Source organism: Balaenoptera musculus, chromosome 3, assembly GCF_009873245.2.
Source record: "Balaenoptera musculus isolate JJ_BM4_2016_0621 chromosome 3, mBalMus1.pri.v3, whole genome shotgun sequence".
Classification (NCBI taxonomy): domain Eukaryota; kingdom Metazoa; phylum Chordata; class Mammalia; order Artiodactyla; family Balaenopteridae; genus Balaenoptera; species Balaenoptera musculus.
In genome coordinates, this window is record NC_045787.1 from 75515341 (window position 1) to 75536738 (window position 21398).

Sequence of the window (21398 nt, forward strand, 5' to 3'; positions counted from 1 at the left end):
GTGGCTATTCATTCTTTTAAAGAAATACTAAGCTGCAAGAGTCTCACCTTCTCTGCCAAAAGCAAAAGATTATACATTAGCAGAGAAGTTAATTCCAGAAGAAGCCTCACTTCTGGAAATAGGAAACAAGGAAATGTTCATTTAGTCTGTATTTCTTAAGAGACAATAGAAAAGAATTTTCGATGCAGGATGTTCACTCATGACTGCTTCATGTTTTAGCATAGAATGTTTACCCCTGGAGTCCTCTAATGAGTAATCCACAAAAGGTTGTTACCTCAGCCCAATTATAACAAGTAAATAACCCCACAGCCACCCTACCCCACCAATTTCCATTTTCCAGTGGGAGACAGGGAGACGGAGGTGTAAGAAAGACTGTGATAACAATGAAACATCACAACTAATCAAACTGTGTAAACATCTGCTTTAGTACTAAATGTACGAATTGTTCACATTCAAACTACAACACGGGCCTTAAGGTCTGACCATTGGAATTAGTGGCTCCCAAACAACTGTTTATATATATATATATACACACATATATATGTATAATCTACATACTATAAGGTTAACCAGATAATCCACAGCAAATGGAATTTATAGTGAAGCAAAACTGATGATAGTTTACATAAAAATCGCTGCAACTGAGAGACACAATCACCTAAAAATGGCACTAATGATACACTGTTAACAACCTTTAATCCAGAAATCTGTGAAGATTCTGACTCTTTACGTGTGTACGCAATAGGAGCTACACAATGCTGCCAGCTGTGGTGTGACAACTGGACTTCCTCGGATTCTACTGATTTTATATCCTTAGAATCTGGTGTAATGTTACATTTATTAACAAATACCAAATTTTAGTAATCAATAAATCACTCAGTGGGGTACTAGTAAATACCCTATATGTGTACATAAGAATGAATGTCATTTGACCCTAAGAACAAATACAATAATTCGGCATTTTGGATGAGTTCTTAGTCCATGTGGAGAATGTTTGAGGCCCACCAGGGGTTCAATGAACTCAGAGAAACTTTGAGTTAGAGCCATATACAAAGGCCTATAGGTACACTAGTATGACGTATAAGAATGGAATATAGAACTACCCACAGAACTTTCCTTTAAAGTATGACTGGACATTTGATAAACCAACAGACAACCATCTTATAGGAAATCTTACAGAGTTAAAAGTGAACAACAGGGGCTTCCCTGGTGGTGCAGTGGTTAAGAATCCGCCTGCCAGTGCAGGGGACACGGGTTCGAGCCCTGGTCTGGGAGGATCCCACGTGCCGCGGAGCAACTGGGCCCGTGAGCCACAGCTACTGAGCCTGCGCGTCTGGAGCCTGTGCTCCGCAACAAGAGAGGCCGCGACAGTGAGAGGCCCGCGCACCGCGATGAAGAGGGGCCCCCGCTTGCCGCAACTGGAGAAAGCCCTCGCACAGAAACGAAGACCCAACACAGCCAAAAATAAAAATTAATTAATTAATTAATTAATTTTTAAAAAAATGAGCAACAGATTCAATCACTTTGTTAATGGTTGAGATGTTGATGAAGCTGAGTATGACTATTTCAAACATGACTTTAACAGTTGCCATTTAAATTTCTGACCAACAAAGAGCTACAGTTTTTCAATCCTGATCCAGCTCATCTTGCATAACATCTCTGAATACTGTGACATTTTTCTGCTCAAAAATCTTTACTGCTTCTGCATTTCCCACAAAATAAGACAATACATAAATTTTGTCAATTATTTTTAAGTTTACATAAAATGGACTTATGTCTAAAAATATCATCTATTGAAACTAATTCAAGAGCTAGAAAACTTGAACATAACTAAAACTATTTAACAAATGTTATCCGTAATTAAAATCTTCCTATATCTAAAAAATCATTTCAGTGTTATACAGATTATACCAGAGTATAAAAAAAAATTATCAACTCTTTGAGGCCAATAACTTAATGTCAAAATTTGACAAGGCAATTGCAAGAAAGAAAAAAATATGGCCAATTTCACTCACAAATGTATATGCAAAAATTCCAAACAAAATATTAGTAAACTAAATCCAGCAATGTATATTAAAGATAAAACATTACGACCAAGATAGGCTTATTCTATGAATCGAAAGTGGGTTACTATCAGAGAATCAATTAATATAATTCACCAATTAGGAAATTAAAGGCAAAATTCATATGATCATCTCAAAAGATATAGGAAAAACACTTGATAAAATTTAATGTCTAATAATTAAAAAAATCCTAGCAAGCCAGCAAATCTCTTAATCTGATAAAAGTAATTAACACATATCATTATTTTTTATGGTAAAAATTAAATCTTTCCCTTTCAGATTGCAAGAAAGGCAGGATACCCACTACCATCACTTCAACTCAATGTTTTACCAAAGTCCTGACCACAGCAGTGAAGATGAAAACAAAATACAAAATATATGATTTGGAAAGGAAGAAATAAAAGCGACATTATTCATAGATTTCCTCTATAGAAAATTCAAAAGGATCTACAAATAATATATAAATTAATAACTTGCTGAAAAATAAAATTGTTATGCAAATATAAGCTAAGGGATATTTATTATTAACCTATGAAATATATTTACATATATTTTTAAGTATTTTAAATAGATATTGTTATAATAAACCAAACAATCTATTTCTTAACCTCAATTTAAAACATAAATCATTAAATTAATTCGCTCTTTCAATAAGATCTTTCTTTTTTGATATGGAAAAAAGAGGTATTCTATTCTATTAAATTTATTATTATTATATTCAAATAAAGTTAAAATGAAAAATACATTCAGCAAGACTAGAAAGTGAACTGAGCCACATTTGACTGTAAGTTTCTCAAAGACAGAGATAATGTCTTGGGTAGGCTTCCCCCTGAGAAATACCCAACCAGAGAAAATAGATTTAATTCACAGCAAGCAGACAGGGAAAGGCAAGGGAGAGGGGAGAGAGAGAGAGAGAAGGAATGTTGACAGAAAAGGAAAATAAACATCTAATTCTAAGGGACAGTAAATATAGGAATTTGGCCACAATCATTCTTAAAAAGGAAAATAAAGGAAACACAAAAACAGGAGGGTTGTAGTTTAGTATGTCAACAGCCTCAGCGGCAGGTGGCAGGTGCACAGGCCCTAGCAGTTTATGGGTTAGTTTTCTGTGGTGTCTAGTACTCTGAGGACATTTAGTGAATGGTAAATATATCAAGCCTTCAACTGCCTGGTGGGTCAGGATCTGTTTTCTACTTAGTTCACTTCCATTTCCTTTGCTATTCCCAGCAGCTTTCTTGATATCAGTTTGCATTAGTATGGTTTTCACAACTGGGTCAAAAAATAAAGCTTCTATGCCTAATGAAACACCGAGCTAACACACTTTGGTAGTCATATCTATTTTGAAATTTATGATTACTGTATTTAGTCTGTCCTTTCCAATCTTACAATACAGGGTCTGCAAAAGGAATTGCAAAAATTTTACATATTTGCACATAAGAACATTATTTAATATCAATAGTAGCATTTTATAGCCAAAAGAAAATTAGACTTAGGAGAAGATCATGAGAGACTAGCAGGTAACTTTTCTTTTTTTTTTCTGAGAGAGACTGTGAAACAACAGAACAGTCTGTGCTACATACATAATTAAGACAGATGTTCTCAATCTTAATTTTCATAGCTAATTTTGACAGCCAAAGAAATGTACTTGTCTTTTGTATAGCCACCCATTTTCTCTCAAACGTGTCCTATTTTTCTCATCGCCCACTATGATTGCTCAGAAAGAAAGGGGTGGTGTGACAGAGAATGTATTAATGCAATAGCAAGAGCTCTGCCATATTTTTGGTAGGTCACTGAATAGAAACAGATATAGCAGAAACTGAGCATAAAATCATTTAAAAGTCCACATAGCATAAGCATTGTTATGCATTCCTAACTTTGCAGATCACAGTTTTCACTGGCTTTGTGGGGTCTTCCATGCAGAAATCAAGCTGATCACATTAAACAATAAAGGAACTGTTAATAAGGACCTTCCCTTAGTCAATCCAGGCTTGAAAGCATAGGCTTTTTTTCTTTAACAGAATAAAATATATGGAAATACGCTACATTTTGATGACACAGCCAGGTGCCTTACCTGCAAGGGTAGAATCTGATATGCGTGTCTATGGCTGTATCTGGAAATAGGAGACACGTGTAAGAGCAGCAAAGGCATCCTTTCTCAAAGTGTGCTCTTCCTGGAACCCCCTGCCTTTTGGCTCCTCACTGTTGCAGGTGTTTCAGACAGAAAAACAAAACAACAACGTTTCCTGTAAGTGGTCCCAGTAGCCTTAAAACCGCAAACCTCAGAAACCACAAAGAGAGGCAGAACTGTCTTCCTGTTCTCTGTGGTGGAGCCTGTCATTTTCACACCCACATCAAAGCACTCTCCGATCAGCATCCAAGTTGTCTTCTTACACATCTGCCAACACCTCATCCATGAAAGGCTCACTAGGGTCTATGGTCACAAGCCAGCTGCTCTGGTGATATCCTGAAACCCAGCTGTGCATCTCGCCCGAGGAGAGAACAGGTGCTGAAGCAATGCTTCTGGAAGCGCGCCTGCTCTCTCTGCTGCTGCAGTGCCCGGCCCTTTGATGACTCTGGGCAGCAAGGCCTGCTCCAGCCTCCTCTAGTTCCTTTCTCCTCTGTCAGGCGGACTCCAATCCTGCAGTGCAGATTGGGGAATACCTTCAGGGAGCTCCAAACCTCCCAGCCTCCACAGTAACTCTGGTTACTTCATAATTACTCTTGGATCCTCTGACAATGAATTCAAACCCAGACCACTTCAAGCGCACTCCAGAGGATGGTATCATGCTCCTCAGGCAAGCCCACTGTGGTCTGATCCCAGTAGAAGCACTGCTACCATCCCCTCTGCCTTGGGAGTTGTCCTGTACTGCTGCGCCCAAGGAGTGACTCTGAGATCTCACCAGTTACGCACAGGGTTTGGGCTGCGTTCGAGGCAGGATCATCAAGGGAAGGCTGGCTGTGGGCGAGAGGAAAGGCAGGCCTGGGCTGTGGCTTGGTGAACTCATGCAGCATTAGTCCCATCCCCCCAGGGGTCAATGCAGAAGCAGGAACCACAAAGTCTAGGGGGCAGATAAAGCTCATTCTGATTTTAACTATGCAACTATGGACTGCATTGGAAGGGTATGACCTGGTTAAGGTGGTCTGGGGGGTGGAGGGGCAACAGGCTGACAATCCTCATTGGGAACATGACAATGTCTTGGCTCAAGGGAAGTTCCGTGGGGCTGGGGTTCCAGGAGATGAACGTATTCTCAAGGAGAGGAGACAGAGAACCACAGCCAAACTGGATGAACTGGAATGCAGGGGAAGGGAGAAACAGGGTGCTCATCTTTGCAGAGAAATGTGGAGTAAAGAAGATTTGTGCAGAAATTCGCGCAGAGGATATGCTCAGTGAAGGCTAATCAGAAAGGCTGTGGAGCCAAGTGGGTCCACAGATAACCTGGGACTTACTCCCCAAATTCAGAACTGATGGCAGCATGTGCAGCCCACCAGCTGGTCTTTAGAGTCTGGCTTGATATTCATTGATTAGGAGACAGAGTGGATCTGAATCTCCCGGAAATCTTTTGTACCAAATACTGGGCTGGGTTCCTAACATAGTTTTCTCTTATCCTCACACACTTAAAAATCACACCAGTCAGAACGGCCATCATCAAAAAATCTACAAACAACAAATGCTGGAGAGGGTGTGGAGAAAAGGGAACCCTCTTGCACTGTTGCTGGGAATGTAAATTGATACAGCCACTATGGAGAACAGTATGGAGGTTCCTTAAAAAACTAAAACTAAAGCTATCATATGATCCTGCAATCCCATTCCTGGGCACATACCCGGAGAAAATCATGGTTCAAAAGGATACCTGCACCCCAATGTTCATTGCAGCGCTGTTTACAATAGTCAAGACATGGAAGCAACCTAAACGTCCATCGACAGATGAATGGATAAAGAAGATTTGGTACATATATACAATGCAATATTAACCATTAAAAAGAATGAAATAATGCCATTTGCAGTAACATGGTTGGACCTGGAGATGATCATACTAAGTGAAGTAAGGCAGACAGAGAAAGACAAATATCACATGCTATCACTTATATGTGGAATCTTTAAAAAAGGACAAAAATGAACTTATTTACAAACCAGAAACAGACTCACAGACTTGGGAAAAAAACTTATGGTTACCAAAGGGGAAAGGTGGCGGGAAGGGATAAATTGGGAGTTTGGGATTGACATATACACACTACGTTATACACAATAGATAACCAACAAAGACCTACTGTGTAGCCCAGGGAACTCTGCTAGATATTCTGTAATAACCTAAAAGGGAAAAGAATTTGAAAAAGAATAGATACATGTATATGTCTAACTGAATCTCTTTGCTGTACACCTGAAATTAACACATTGTTAATCAACTATACTCCAGTATAAAATAAAAAATTTTTAAAGCTCATGGGAAACCAAAATTAATTCTACACATCTCTAGTCTCAGCTTAAAAGTCATTTTCTCAGAGTCAACTTCCCTGAGCCCATAATCTAAATTAACTTCCCCTATTATACTCTATCATCATCTATTTTATCTAATGTCACTCAGGACAGCTTATAATTTGATACGCGTGAGAGTGATTAAAGCCTCTTGTTGGCATACATTGTGTTCATTTTATCTGTTAAATGTGTCCCCACAGCATCTGACACAAAGGCTCTCAAAAAATATTTTTGCACCCTTGAATGCATGGAGAGGAATGCACTGAAACAACCAGTGAATCACATGTGACTACACAGGCCCTTTTAGGTTTGAAGTTTCACCCTATGGGATTGTGGCCACTGCACAGACCAATGCATCTAAAAATCAGAAAGACATCCATGATCACATAAATGAGACTGTCTTAAATAAAGTATTTACTAGATTTTTATTAAAATCTGGCAATCATATGAAAGGTGAATTTTACATTTTGCTTCTCTGCTGAACTTCTGAGAAATCAGGATGGGTAGAAATACACACTTCTGAAAGTTCATCTATTTGTACTCTTTTCCAGTATTTTTATACAGAAAAACTGCTAGAGAAATTTTAATAGGTCCATGAGAAAAACAAGTCTTCCTTTAGCGTAAACAAGTTTAACTGATATACAGGTTTCTTAACAATTGGATTTCTCAGAGACTCTAATATGAGACTATTCATTACAATTTTCCTTCTCTCTCTTTCTGTCTCTCTCTGTCTCTCCCACCTCTCCCAGCCATGTGTGTGTTGTGTTGTGTTTGGGGGTCGGTTGGCATACTGATGCTAAGCATATTTTGACTTTGGTTCTGGAGGCACCAATGGACCCCATTCCCCTCACCTCATCTAGAAACACAGTTTGACTAGTTGCTCTTATGTTCCAGTAAAATCAGTATTAAGAAGCATCCTGTCAGTTTTGCAGTACATTAAGTCCTATCCTTCTAACCCTAGTTCCATTAAATCCTGAACGAAACAAATTACATAAGGCTGAGGAAATATAAACAAGAGCTTGTAAACAAGATTCTAATCAATCACTCTCCTGTCAAATTCACCTTGCAGAGTACAGGCTTTTTCAATTTTTGCCCAAGACTGTCTCACATGAATTGATTGCTCCACAGACCACTAGACCAGTGTAAGCTTGAATTATGATATTGCGAAAAGGCTTGGGCATTGATCAGGCGGGAATACTGACAGCACAGGGGGGCCCACATTACACTCTATATCTAACCTCCACTAGCTAGTTCCAAAGAAGGTATTTTTATTCTCATTTTTGAAGTTGGAAACTGAAGCCCAGAGATGTCAAATAATGTTCTCAAAATCACATACTCTGTATATAGTGGGGTCTGGATTTGAACCCAGGTCTTCTAGCTCCAAGTCTGGACTCCACTTACCACCTGTTTTCATGGGATGTATTGAGAGCCTCTCTCAAGCTCCTTGTTATAGCTCATCATAATACCCTGCATTCACATCACAGCTCACAGGACCTTTTTCACTGGCCCAGCTATACTGTACAGCTGAGCTTCTCAGGAAGTTCACCAAGCCCCATGCCAGGAGCCTCTTAATTCTTTTTAGCCTTGGGCAGAGGTGGGGTCAAAGCCCACATCGTGGCACTTGCCAAAGCTATTCTTTGATTGTTCAACAGAATCTCAGCTTCCTCACTTCATTAGTTTTCTCTTCATCCAGACTCATGGCTTAACTCCTCTCTGCTGCTGAGGCTTGGTTGGAAGCCTTTGACTTAGGACGGAGGGTACCTATTTATGACTTCATTTTGTGACTATTCTACACATTTACCCAACCCTGCTTCCTCAGCCTCACTGAGTATGGAGTGGGGAAGTAGCTGGTCACAGCCCCAACGAGGTTCACAGTACAGGGTGCTCTGTGAGTTCTACAAAGATCCACCATTCACGTACGTCTTCCCACATGGTTACTCCCATGCTCAAAATGTTTCCTCCAGTGCCCTCTTGGTCCTAGGACAGCTCTCCCAACAGATCAGGGCTTCTCTGGTATCTTTTCAACAAGGAGGTGCTCAGTTGCACAGAAGGTCTAATGGTTGAAAAGTTATGGAAGAAGATGACAGCGCTATGAGGTGGAGGCAAGCTAGATGTGCCACACGGTAGCAAAGCTGTAGGTGGAAGAAGAAGAGCGAGGAATGAACAGGAGCTCAGGTGCATCCCCTTCAGTGTTTCCTGCCCTGGTTGTCAGCATCATCAAGCTAAGGACCCAGACACTCCTTTTTACACCTGTCATTTGGTCAGCCACCAAATACTATGGATCAGATCTGGACCAGACCTGTGGTCCCCTATCCGCTTCCCACATCACTGTCTTTTTGTTTTCCTAGTTGTTTTTTGCTCAAATTGGTGTAACAGCCTCCAAATGGTTTCCCTGCCTTTGGGAACATTCCTCTCAACCCTTCCTCCTCAAAGTCTTCAAAACTCCAATTACAACATCCCTCTCCTTAACGCCATTTCTTGATGCCCCAAATTTCTTCAACTTAGAGTGTACATTAGAATCACCTGGGTGCTTTTCCCAAAATTTACGTTCTTGAGCTCTACCCATAACCTAATGAACCAGAATCTCTTGGGCATAGGGTACAGAGTTTGGAAAAGATTCCTGGTGAATCTGATGCACCATCCGGTTGAAGAATCACTGCCCTACAAGGTGAAGGCCAAGCTTCTCAGCATAGCAGTGAAAGAACTTCATGCATGAGCTGACCCGGGTTGACTTGTTTCATCAGCCATGCCCGTTTCCACCTCAGACTCCAAAGACAATTTTTTTTTTAACCAGTTTCCTGAACTCTTACATTGAGGGAAGCCTCTGTGCATGTGCTCTTATCCACCGGGAAAATGCCAATACATCCCTCCAGATGCAGTTTAAGGAGCATTTCTGTGAAATTTTCCTCATCTCCCACTTCAGAGGTTTATCACTCCCTGCCCTGAGCCGCTCTTCTTTTGTGATCCAACCAGCTCACAGAAACAGCATCTTGGGTGCTACTGAACAGTATTATTGAATGAGGTGAAAAATCTCAAAGTCAAAATTATCCTTACACTCAGTACTGAGCTCATTTTATGAGAGGCTTGTAGGGACAGAGACCCCAAGGGAACATCAAATTCACATTTCCCAAACCACCCTCTTTCCAGGACATACAGTCAGTGAGGAAAATGTCTAATTTGTGTTTCCCAAGTGTGCTCCACAATCTGAATAGGTCATATTTTGAAAACGGATTTATTTGGGAAATACCGGGTTAAAGAATATTAAACTATCCCCACTTCAAGCTTGTGAAGTGTTTGCCTTTTGCCTCCAGTGTGAATATTCAAAACGGAATACAATATGCCATGTTTCCCAAAGTTATTTGATTATAGGATGCTGATTTCATAGAACTAGTATTCTAAAGAACACACTGGAAAAAATCTCCCTTCCTCACTTGCCACTGCAGTTGCAAATAAGAAGCCAAATCAGGCACAATCTTTGCTGGTTCTTATCTAAAAGAAAGAGAGTGGACCAGATTACCTGGTGCCATCTGTACCTGGGCCATCTCCTAAGGGGACCTTCCACCTGGAGAGGTAGAGAACCCTGCACCTTGAGTGCTGCTGCCTGGGTGTGGCCACCCAGCTTCTGAAGGAGCCACGGAGCAAGGCAATGGGGCAGGGAACTTGCAGCACATCACTACTTTGATGACAAAAGTACAGTTATTAGTACAGAGCATTGTTCAGTAATTGTTTCCATTTGTTTGGTTAAATGATTTGAATTGATGTGTATGTCGTTCCCAATACAATAATTTGCATTTATGGAGTTTTTTGTCACTTTGATGTAATGCATTTATTTTGAGGATCTGGAAAGTTGGAGGGCGTGGAAAATATAACCAGTTTTAGATGTGCACGAGTGGTTAAATGTGGACCTGTCTCTGTAATTACAAATGCATTTGCATTGCCAAGTGAATAGAATCAAGGTAAACTATCAGGTGTTAGGAAAAGCATCTATGAATAATCTGTGGGTAAAAAAATGCCCTTCCAAAAAAATATGATAAAAACTGTTTAGTGGCCAAAAGGAAATTAGGACAAACTTAAGTTGATTTATGCTGTGCACAATTAAAATTTTAATACGAAGTGAAAATCCAATGCACCACTTGAATACTAAATTCAGACAGTGATGCTCTCACTGACTGATACAGTAAAAAGACTACAGCGTTGCATGTTCGAACTCCAGGTCCAGCTTGGCTCTGTTGGGAGCTGGGTGCATATAACCTTGGAAAAGTCATTTAATTTGCTTGTGCCAGAATATTTTTCATTTGCAAATTAAAGGAATTGAGCTAGTTTATTTTAAGGTACCTCCTAATTCCAAAAGTCTGTGAATATGAATTACATGCTGCTCAGGTAAAGGAAGGAATCACGGAAACTTTACAGGTGGTACAGCATGTTGAACTAATTTGACTTATTAGATAAAATAACACCGTACTTTTTAGATAAAACTGATGTTTAGTTTTTAGTTAACTTTTTCCTTAATTTTTGTTTAAAAGCTTCAATTAAAATAGAAAATGTAATAGCAATTTTTCATGAAACCTTACAAAAAATAATAGACAATGAGGAAGAGGTCCGGGTACAATGAAAAAAGTATTTCAATGCAGCAAATATAGTTTTCAGACCTTAGTTGATTTCTAAAAAAATTATATTAGTGCCTGTTATATAAATATCACTCAAATGGGACCTCTGCTCTTTGCACCTGCCATGTAGGACCCAAGAACAAAACTATTTTTCCAATAGATTTGTTTCCATTGTCTCAAACTTGCATATATTTTTGACCCTATTTAGTTGTGTTTGATCGAATATTTTTATCGGAAAATTTTCTGGTTTTTACTCCCTTGGAAAACTTGAAACAATAACCACCTTATTACTGTCTCTTGAAAGCAACCAAAGAAGTCGTATTCCTGTTGATATCAGTGGCTTCCTGGTAGTAATCTAGACATCTTTGGAACTGCAATATAGTTTTCAAAAACTCTTGAACATTAATATACCGTGTAATTTATCAATGATTTAAAACAGGTAATAATGCTACATAGTCTTCTTATGTCTGGTGTATGCATGATTCTTTGTAGCTATTTACACATTTAGAATACACATTTGCCATGAGATATTCATTCATCCATCCATCATCCATTTAACTAATTATCTATCTGACTAACCTCACTGTGTGTGTGTGTGTGTGTGTGGCGGGGGGGGGGGGTGTCTGTCTGTCTGTCTCTCTCTCTCTATAGCATAAGCATTTATCAAACTCCAGGCATGGGCTTAGCAAAAGCTCTCTAGCCACTTTGGCTAGATAACCTTGGAAGTTTCAGAATTGATTTTAATATTCACAGCAACCACTGAATTGAAAATGGAAAGAAAATTTAAAATAATACAAGAATCCTATCCTATAATAATTCCTAGTCTTTGGAAAATGTGAGAGGCGCTACAGGATGAATCCTTCATTTGAGGGATGTTGAAACTGAGGGCCAGACTCTATGATGTAGAATGCAGGTCTACTGTTGGCCAGGTTAACACTTTCCACTGATTGCTGACTTGGAACATGCTATTTCTAAGGTAGGAAAATCACCTCCAGAAAACAGCCGCAAGAATCAAATGCATTTCAAATAACACAAGGCACCTGTACACCAAAAAATAGAACACCCTTGAACAGTGAACATATGCTATTGTGTTTAGGACCAGGGAAAAGAAAATCCATCCAAAAATTTTTTGATGATTGGGATTTTTTTCTTTTCTTTTTTTGTTTTGTTTTTAATGACTGCTTTGGGTCAAGGACAAATGCGTAAATTTCACAATAGATTGCTCCCACTGTCTAAAACTTGTATATATTTTATTTTTGATCAAATGTTTGTACATCAGTTTTCTCTGTGTTTTCCCCCACTGGAAAACTTGAAACAATAACCACCTTAATACCCTCTCTCAAAATCTGCAGCATTTCCTAACCCAAGCCCTTAGTCACCATCCTCATTTCGGAAACCATCCTTTACAACTGACTGATTATGCCAAATAAACTTTGGTTCTCAGACCTCTTATCTGAGCTCTCTAACGAAATTTTGTGGAAAAACAAAGCTTCTGTTCCAAGATGGAAAGAAGTCTATACTTTGGTAAATAAGCATTTTTAAATGATTTTTTAAAATACCTTTCTTTTCTTTGATATGCTGCTTCAATTGTTCTTCTGAATTTTTATTGTTTCCCACAATAAATTTTAAAATAGTCAAACTTTGACAATTCCCATTAATTTAGGTATTCACATTTATTTTGACCTTTTAATTTTATTACTTAATTTCTCTCTCTGCATATGTATAATATATATTAATTATATATGTATATATCTGCTTTAATTTAGCTTTTGAATCAAGGGAGTAAGGCAATTATGGTTCCTAAGTGTGATTAAAGAATCTCTAATATGATACAGTGGGAAAGGTCTGTGGCATAAAATGACTTATAGGCATGCCAGTTTCACACTGAAAACCATCAGATGATGAAGTATGAGATGAACTGAGGTAAATCCTTTTACACCTCATACTTCATTCCCTTGTGCCCACAAGCTGAGTAACAGTCTGGTCCCAATCCAGTCTCAGGTACATGAGTCATGACTTGAAGCAGATCTGGATATGCCCCAGTTTATCCCTATCATCCATCCATGTGTCTATCCAGCCACCTTGCCAGAAAGCCTTACTGAGGCTCTACTATATGTTAGGCACTGTGCTAGCACTGAGGGTATAAAACATTGTGAAGCAAGTTCTTGTTTGTGAGACCTAAGGAAACAAGAAAGTTTGAAAATTACCCAAGAACTTCAAGCATAATTTGTGGACTCTCTGGAGAAGGCAGATCAAAATGGATCTAGTCGCACAACAGACCTAAAATCCTTCTACCATTCATTCAGTGTGCTCCTTCCCCCAAATGACTTTCATCAGGAAATGTTTAGGGAGTGTACAAAGAAAAGGAGATGACATTAATCCTCCCTCAAAACATACAAATTCCCACAAGTTTTCCTCGGACTGTTGACTATGTGTACATCGAGAGCTGTTTCTCTCTCTCTCAAAAAAAAAGGAAATCTTTTCACATCACCAAAGACTACAATCACCTAGGAGAACTCAGTTATGTCTGCTCATTCCAGATGCATTTTGCATTATTACTAGCCTCATTCTACATGAATTCTCAAATAACTTTAGTTTATTTCTGGCTCATAATGGGTTTCACTACAAGTGAGAATGTTCGAGTCCTGAAAATGATTAAATGTAGTAACATTTAAAATACTTCTTTTCCTCTCTGTAGCACTTTACAGGAGTCACTTCATATTACTGGGATCAAGGGATTCAAACTGGGGGCGGCACAGAATGTAGTTAAGAATCTTGGCTCTGAAGCCTGACTACCTAGGTTCAACTCTGATCATTCTACTACCATTTGTGTGATGTTGGGATAAGTCACTTAATTTACACTTCAGTTTCCTCATCTGTGAAAAGGGAATAATAATAATAGTGCCCAAATTTCATAAGGTAGTTTTAAGAAATAAATTAGACAGTTCATTAAAAGATACAGTATTATACAGCCTGATTTACATGTTAGCCATTATTATTATTTTCTTCTTGGAGAGAAACACTCATGGAGTGAGGGATTTGGAACCTGATTTGTTATATTTGGGTATGCTGTAAATTGCCATGAATAACTATTACTAATCCATCCCATTAGTGAAATGACTCAAGTAAAGGGAGACCAAGTGACTAATTTGAGTACCTCTACTAAATTAAGATGGAATTAAAACCCAACAAACCATTTCCAAAACGTTCCTACTTGGGTTTCTCTCAAGGGGGTATTCATTACCAGCCTTGGCACTTATACCAATGGCACATCTATGGATTCTGCAACTGAGTGGAAAGTGCTTCACCCACCTTGATGTTCATAGGGTTATTAACCAATATTTACGAAGTACCTGCAGGATGTGTGGGATGGTCGTCTAGCACGAAAGTTGTCTTCTCAACTTTGTAGATTGGAAAACAAAATCAAAAGAAGACATGGGCTTCCCTGTCAGCTCCAAAACCACAGGAGGGGTCAAGAGTACAAAGAAATACTGCTTCTCCCACCACCCATCCTATAGCCCAGATCTCTGTCCCTCAGACCACACACAATCTCACCACACTTACATTTAGCAAAGTTTTTAAACTATTTATCTCATCTGTTTTCCTTTATCTCCTAATAGTTATAAAGCAGATTCATGTAGTCCTTGGAATCAAAGTTAACATGAATTTTATTACAAAGCAGGGCTAGAATTTATTCATGAGATAGGATGATGTTAAATTCCACTTATTTATTGAAGCTATAAATTGGAGCACAGCAAATGAAGATACGGTATATACCTTTCACAAGAGTTACATTTTTTATTAAAGGAAATGGTAACCATATTTTGAATTCTTAGGAGTAAGATATAACCCTTATTAATACCACCAACACACAAAAAAACTTCTAATTAACCTGCCTTCTAATTTTAGTGTTAAGAGGCTTTAAAGAAAAATTTTCTTTATGAATCTAATTTGTTCATTAGTATAGTAGGATATATGTCATTAACTTTTATAATTATTAAAGGTCATGGCTCTCCCATCTCATCTCTCTGAAAAATAGTGTTCCATAAAAATAAAATAGCCAGATCAATTCTAACAGAAATGGCTGTAAGTTCATTTGTTTTTTTAAATTTTCCTAATCTCTTTTTAAGGGTAAGCTTTTGGGGAATCTCTTTTTTCTAACTACTTTCAACAAGCATCAAAACAATCTACCATGCTAACTATAATTTTAAAAGCTACAAAATCTACCCCCATTCATTATGCACGTTTACTCTTATGATACAACTCTGAAGAGTAAGGGCTTGGACACTTCTACTGTGGCAATAGCTAAGAGATTGCAAGAGTCATATGCTATAATTTGATAATCACTCCACAAATCCATACTCCATTAAACTAGATCCAATGAGAATTCTCAGCCCACAAAACCTGTAGACAGGTTTTGAAACATTCTCTGGGGATACAGTTTCCTATAAGGATGTTAATCAATACTGAAAATAGTATTTATCTTTTAAAAAACTCTTTACCGTAGGAAACAGCTAATCTTCTGATCAATTTCTAGCTAACCTGGGAGGAAAAAAAAAAATCCAGGTTTAGATACTAGCTGAGTGAAGTTAAGCACCTTCCTTAAGCGTTCTGGACCTTAATTCTCTTCCTTGTGAAATAAGAAGATATGAGATGACATCTAAGTTCCCTTCCAAATATATAATTCTGTATATCTTACTTGGTGATAGTGATATTTATAAGCTCTGTGGAGTTCACAAGCACTGTCACACAACAGTCTTGTGTGATCCTCATAACTGATTTTCAGAAGTAGGTAGGGGAGTGATCACTGTGTATTTTACCCAGTGAGTGTGCTGCCTTTGATATCCAGTAGGATTCACTAGGGACCCTAGATCTAAAGCATAATCCAGAAAGATTTAGTTTTCAGGAGTCAGAAAGAGTACTTTATAAAATAATTTCTTCCTACTCTGTAGTTCCTCATTGTGAACCCTTCAAATAAAGCCTTACTTAAAAGAAAAATATTTAAAAAGGAAAAAAAAGTCTTGTTACGTGCTTCTGCTGATGCTACCCCTAATTGCGTGTTGATTTTAGGTTGAAGATAAAATGCAATCGCCACTTGATAAATATCTTTTGAGTGAGGATGAGCTTCCTCCAGCTATTTGAAACTTTTAAACAGCACTTGAGGCTTAGGTAAAATTGGGTTTTTATTTTTCTTTTTGCAGCTTACCTTTGCCTACTATTTTTATATAGGTTGGAAATTAACAAGTAAAATAGTTTACAAAAAGAGAGAAAAAGGAGACCCTTACTACTAAAAATAAGTATTCTGAATCCAGAGTGGAATTCTGAGTATCTCTGATGCCTTGTCAGTACCTTTACTTCAAGAAGACACAAAAACAATTCCTCATAAATATGTATACAACTTTACAGTTAATAAAATACTACAACAGATGTGATATTTCATCTTTGCAACAATTCTGTAAGGTAGATAAGCTTGTCCCAACCAAGCTCCCAATTATTCTTCATCTCAGAGGTCAAGGAATTTCTTGAATAACTGAAATCTAAAAGGTCATCTAAAAGACTCATTTTTGTCATTATATCTAACCTCTTCCTGACCTCATTTCTCATCAAAACCATCATGAGAGGTGAGAAATAAAAGCAGTACACTATTTGGTCTGCTCACTTTCCTTCTCTCTCCCTGCCCATTACCCACACTCCTCCTGGAAGTGCAAAGAAGCAGGAAAACAGCCAAAGGATGGGGGAAAACAGAAAGAAAGGAGAATAAACAATAATCTAATCAGGTAGCTACCAGTTGGCTGTACAATGTCATAAAAAATTAAGTCTACAATTGAAACAGAGCGTATTATCAAATCTTGATTTTACAACATTTTATCGGTCTGAGTTTTCATATATAACAACAGTTTGGATGGCCATTATAATCCATATTTAAGAATCTGAAACGGTGCAGATTGCAATAAGATATGCTTTTGTCTTGATGTAGATGTATTACATTCTATCTTTTTATTGACATTTAATAATTCGCATATAGCATAAGAAAAAAGTCTCAGGCAGAATACTTAACTCACCAGAATAGCCCCGTCCCTGCCCTGGCAAAAAAGCAGAGTTTTATACATATCAAGCATCAGGATATTCTATTCATAACATCTTGATTCTTATCTTTTGGGATATGTGCCTTTTCACTATGCAAGGTCCCAAAGGCTCTCAAAGTGCTAAGTCATTTTCTTTAAAGTTTTTCTCTTCTAATTCAGAATACTGCCTTCAAATATGTTTGGAAGTTGAACTAATTTTAATTTCCCCTTCACAGAAGAGGAAAACTACATGCCTTCCCTTCAACCTTTGTAAAACTTGAGTTATTGAGTATGTATCTAATGGAAAATAATCTCCAAGCTGTAGTTAGAATCTAGCAATTTTGTAGTGGGCATAATTTTGAATAGAAATGAAACGATCTCTAAACATGATAGTGGGTCAATTAAAAAAAAGTATTCTAATGCCAACTGTCCTTAAACATACAAAACCCCGTCAATTCAGCAACGTCTCAGTCTCACACATTCACAGCTATAGCTCTCACAATCAAATTAACCTTTTCTACCTCAAAAGAATTCAAAGGACTTAAATAAGATTGTCCAAAGTGATGTGACACCAGACACACCTTTAGCTCTGATTTGATGTCATTTCTTTAATCAATAAAAAACCAAGACAACATTCCTGTCTTCCACCCCAACCTTTCCACAGCAAGCTTCAAGAATTTGAAAAGCAAACCTCTTGTTCACTTCTCTATCCACAGATTTCTCCATCCATACAACGTATATGTGTCTCCAACAACAATTGAGGAAATGGACTTGTGACAAACTCATACACATTTTGAAACAAACAGAGCCAAAGTTTAAAAATATGATGGCCTTTCACTTAAAATAAAAAGCCTAAGCAAGAGGTGTTACTTTTCAACTTTCAACTTTTTCTAAAAATTACTAAGACTTTTTTTGTAATGGAGAAACATAGTTGTTGAGCTATGATTATTTAGAATAAAAATCCAAGTATAATGGTATGAATTTTATGCATTCATGTTTCACCTTTAACCAAGACAATAGAGTAGCAAAAAGAAAAAAATAATTCTGGTACAACTTAATCCTTAAGAAAAAAACAACAAAAACGACACAAAGCTACTATAATCTTTCCACATCTCAGGCACTATATTTTTCATTAAAAACTATCATACAAGCAATATCAATCTAGTAAGTAAGTATCTCACAAATGGATTGTACCATAAATTTAAAATTATTTGCATGAGAATCTCAAAGCCACTGTCAAGACCCTGTGAGAAGGCATTTTCTGAGGCATGATCACATACTACAACTGCCACATTAATTCAAGGCTGCCACAATGCAATGAGTGAACCAAAATATAACACTTACCTTATTATAAATAACTGGCAAGTTACAGGCACTTTTCAGCTTGCAGCTATATAGCATAGTTGATTAGAAACAAACAAAACATCTTTCACTCCAGTGACAGAACTGCATCTTCAGACTTGGCTTTCTTTACTGAATCCCAGCAAGAGAGGCTGCTCTCCTCCAAGGGCTAGTAGCAGCCTCTTCGCAGATAGCACTTGCTGCTCTGAATGGCAGCGAATTAGAATGAAAGTAAGAGGAACCCGTGATGTTTAAACACCGTTGCTTCACATTCACAGGATATGACTCAACTGTCTCTCAAACCAGTAGCGACACAGTTTCCCCTCATAAAACTTAGATTGCGTAACAAACATCACATTTGGGGGCCTCAAATGTTTACAAACTAAAACTGAATCAGACGTGCATTTTGAGTCAACTTGCTAAATCCGACGTGCATTTTTAGTCAACTTCTTCCCCGTGGCACAAACCGCAAATGGAAATTAGAATAATAGCATGGCACAAAGAAAAACTACCCTGCTTGCTCTCCACAGTGAATTAGTATAATGTTATTAAATGTGTGTGAACTTGCCAACATCCCTCTGACAGAGATACAAAAAGAGTCACAATAAAGTCACTAATGTTCCATCAGTGCAAACACAGTGTAGGATAAAACTCTATTTTAACATGCAAGAAGTAGCAATTCCACAAAACACAATAGAATCTTCTTCACTAAGTAGAGAATGGAAATAGATCTTTGTGGTTTGCTGTCGCTGATTCCCACAGAAATCCAGTCCTACGCTGTCATTACCGTGTGATGCCAGCTCTACCTACCTCTCCAACTCAGAGCCTTCCTTTATCTGTTTCGTGAACATTTCTAAAGGAACATGACTAATTACACAACTCCTCTAGTAAGTGCGGCAATTTTCTGTGCTTTACCCACCTCCCAATACCTCTTAACTCTGAGCTGTACTAAGCTTAATCACACATTGAATTATTATGTTCGGACAACTCAGTCAATAAACATTATAGACATAGATCCTTGGAGAAAAATCTACTACATAAATTCAGTTGCCATCACCAAAAGCAAGGACAAAAAAATGAAAACACACATGTTAATAATAGCAAATACACTGAAACCATCTAGACCAGGACTGTTCAGTAGAAATATAAGGTAAGCCACATATGTAATTTTAAACATTTTAGTCGTCATATTAAAAAAGGGAAGAGAAACATGTAAACTTAATTTTAATAATGTTTATCCTAATATATCTAAAATATTATCATTTCAACCTATAATCAATATAAAATTAATTAAATATTTTATAATTTTTGTACTAGCCTTGGAAAGCTAATGTGTATTTTACATTTAGAGTACATTTTAATTTGAACTAGCTACATTTGAGTACTCAATGGCCAATACATGGCTAGTGGCTACCATATTGCTTCAGCATAGGTCTAGAGTTTTGGGTTCATTCTTAGTCCTCAGTTGCAGTGCAAATGCTCTCTCTTCAGAGAAGGCTTCCCTTACCACCTTACCTGAAACAACCTTCCCCAATTACTTTGCATCTCATGATCCTTTATATTTCCTTCACAGCCTGGAATTTTCTTCTTTATTTGTTTGTTTACTTATTTATAGTCTGTGGGCCCTAACAAGAATGTAAGAAACCTGAGGGCAGGGATCTTGTTGTAGTCAGTATTTCATCCCCAGCCCCTGGCATGGTGATCAGTCCATAGCAAAATTTAATAAACATTGTTTAATAAATGAATAAATAAAATACAGAATTTGTATTATGGATTGGCGAATAGTAGAATATTAAGAAATGTGATTTAAGACCAAGTATCTATCATGTCGTTGATACAATCTATCATTGTCACTGAATATTTAGCAAATATATTGGGTAACACTTTTCTAAATTGAAAAACTATCTCTTTTTCATAATGTTAATGATCCTCAATCTATAACATGCTTTCTTTTCACACACAATATTATATAGAAACAATATACTTGTTTCATTACTCTAGCAAAGATTCTAAAAGATACTTATAAGAATCCTTTGGTCCTTATGACATAAATCTAGATACCATTAGTAAATCTATTTATCTGCTACTCACAAAAACATAAAATATTATCTATAAGACGTTTGTAGAGACAATTATATATTTGCCTGAGCAGCAACGTGCCTCCTCCTTCTACTAGTATCATAATCCTGATTTTTATCTAGCAAATCACCTATTCCTCCCTCCCTCTCAATCCATGTGGTTTATATCATGCTGACATAGCCCCAGAAGTGGGCATGTGACCCAGGCCTGACCGACCAGTGTAAACTATCCACAGAGCTGCAGTGATAGGGTCAAGGATGGGCACATGACCCAAGCTGGTCCAGTGAGAGGTAACCCTTACACTTTTGCTGACATTGGGAGAGAGGTTGTAACGTTTGTAGACTGTAAGTCTGGAACTGCTGTTTGACATATTTGCTACCACATGAAGTGAGGTTGTCTGAAAATGAGGCCAACCAAGAAAAAACCAAAGTCGAAGATGAGAAAGGCAGATTCTGGATAACACTACTGTAGTTCCTAGATCTGGCCATTCATTAAGTCACATCTGCCCTCTGCTGTAATGATGGATGTACTAGAATATTCACTGCAGAATTTTTTATAATAGTAAAAAACTGGAACTTTGCAATGGGCCATGCACAATGGAAGGGTTAAATAAATAATGAGCTATCTATACTAAGGAATATTATGTAGCTAATAAAAAAACAGGCTATCTAGATGCACTGACAGCAAAGCTCCCTAAAAGACATTACATGGAAATAACATGTTGCAGAAAAATACATTATCCCAGTTCTGGGTACATGAATTTTTATAT

At 37.7% G+C, this 21398-nt stretch overlaps 1 protein-coding gene across 9 annotated transcripts in view; it reads right to left on the reverse strand.

The window, feature by feature from the left end:
* The window catches only part of MCTP1 (multiple C2 and transmembrane domain containing 1), a 558214-nt gene that overhangs the window by 339397 nt on the left and 197419 nt on the right, over positions 1 to 21398 (reverse strand). The window contains exon 1 of one of the 9 annotated variants that reach the window (XM_036848827.1): positions 18554 to 18777. The exons of the other annotated variants lie outside the window; for them this stretch is intronic. Coding sequence (XP_036704722.1) covers positions 18554 to 18610 — 57 coding nt within the window. The 5' untranslated portion in view covers positions 18611 to 18777. Of the gene's footprint in view, positions 1 to 18553; positions 18778 to 21398 lie in introns of those variants that run through there. 9 annotated transcript variants of the gene reach the window in all.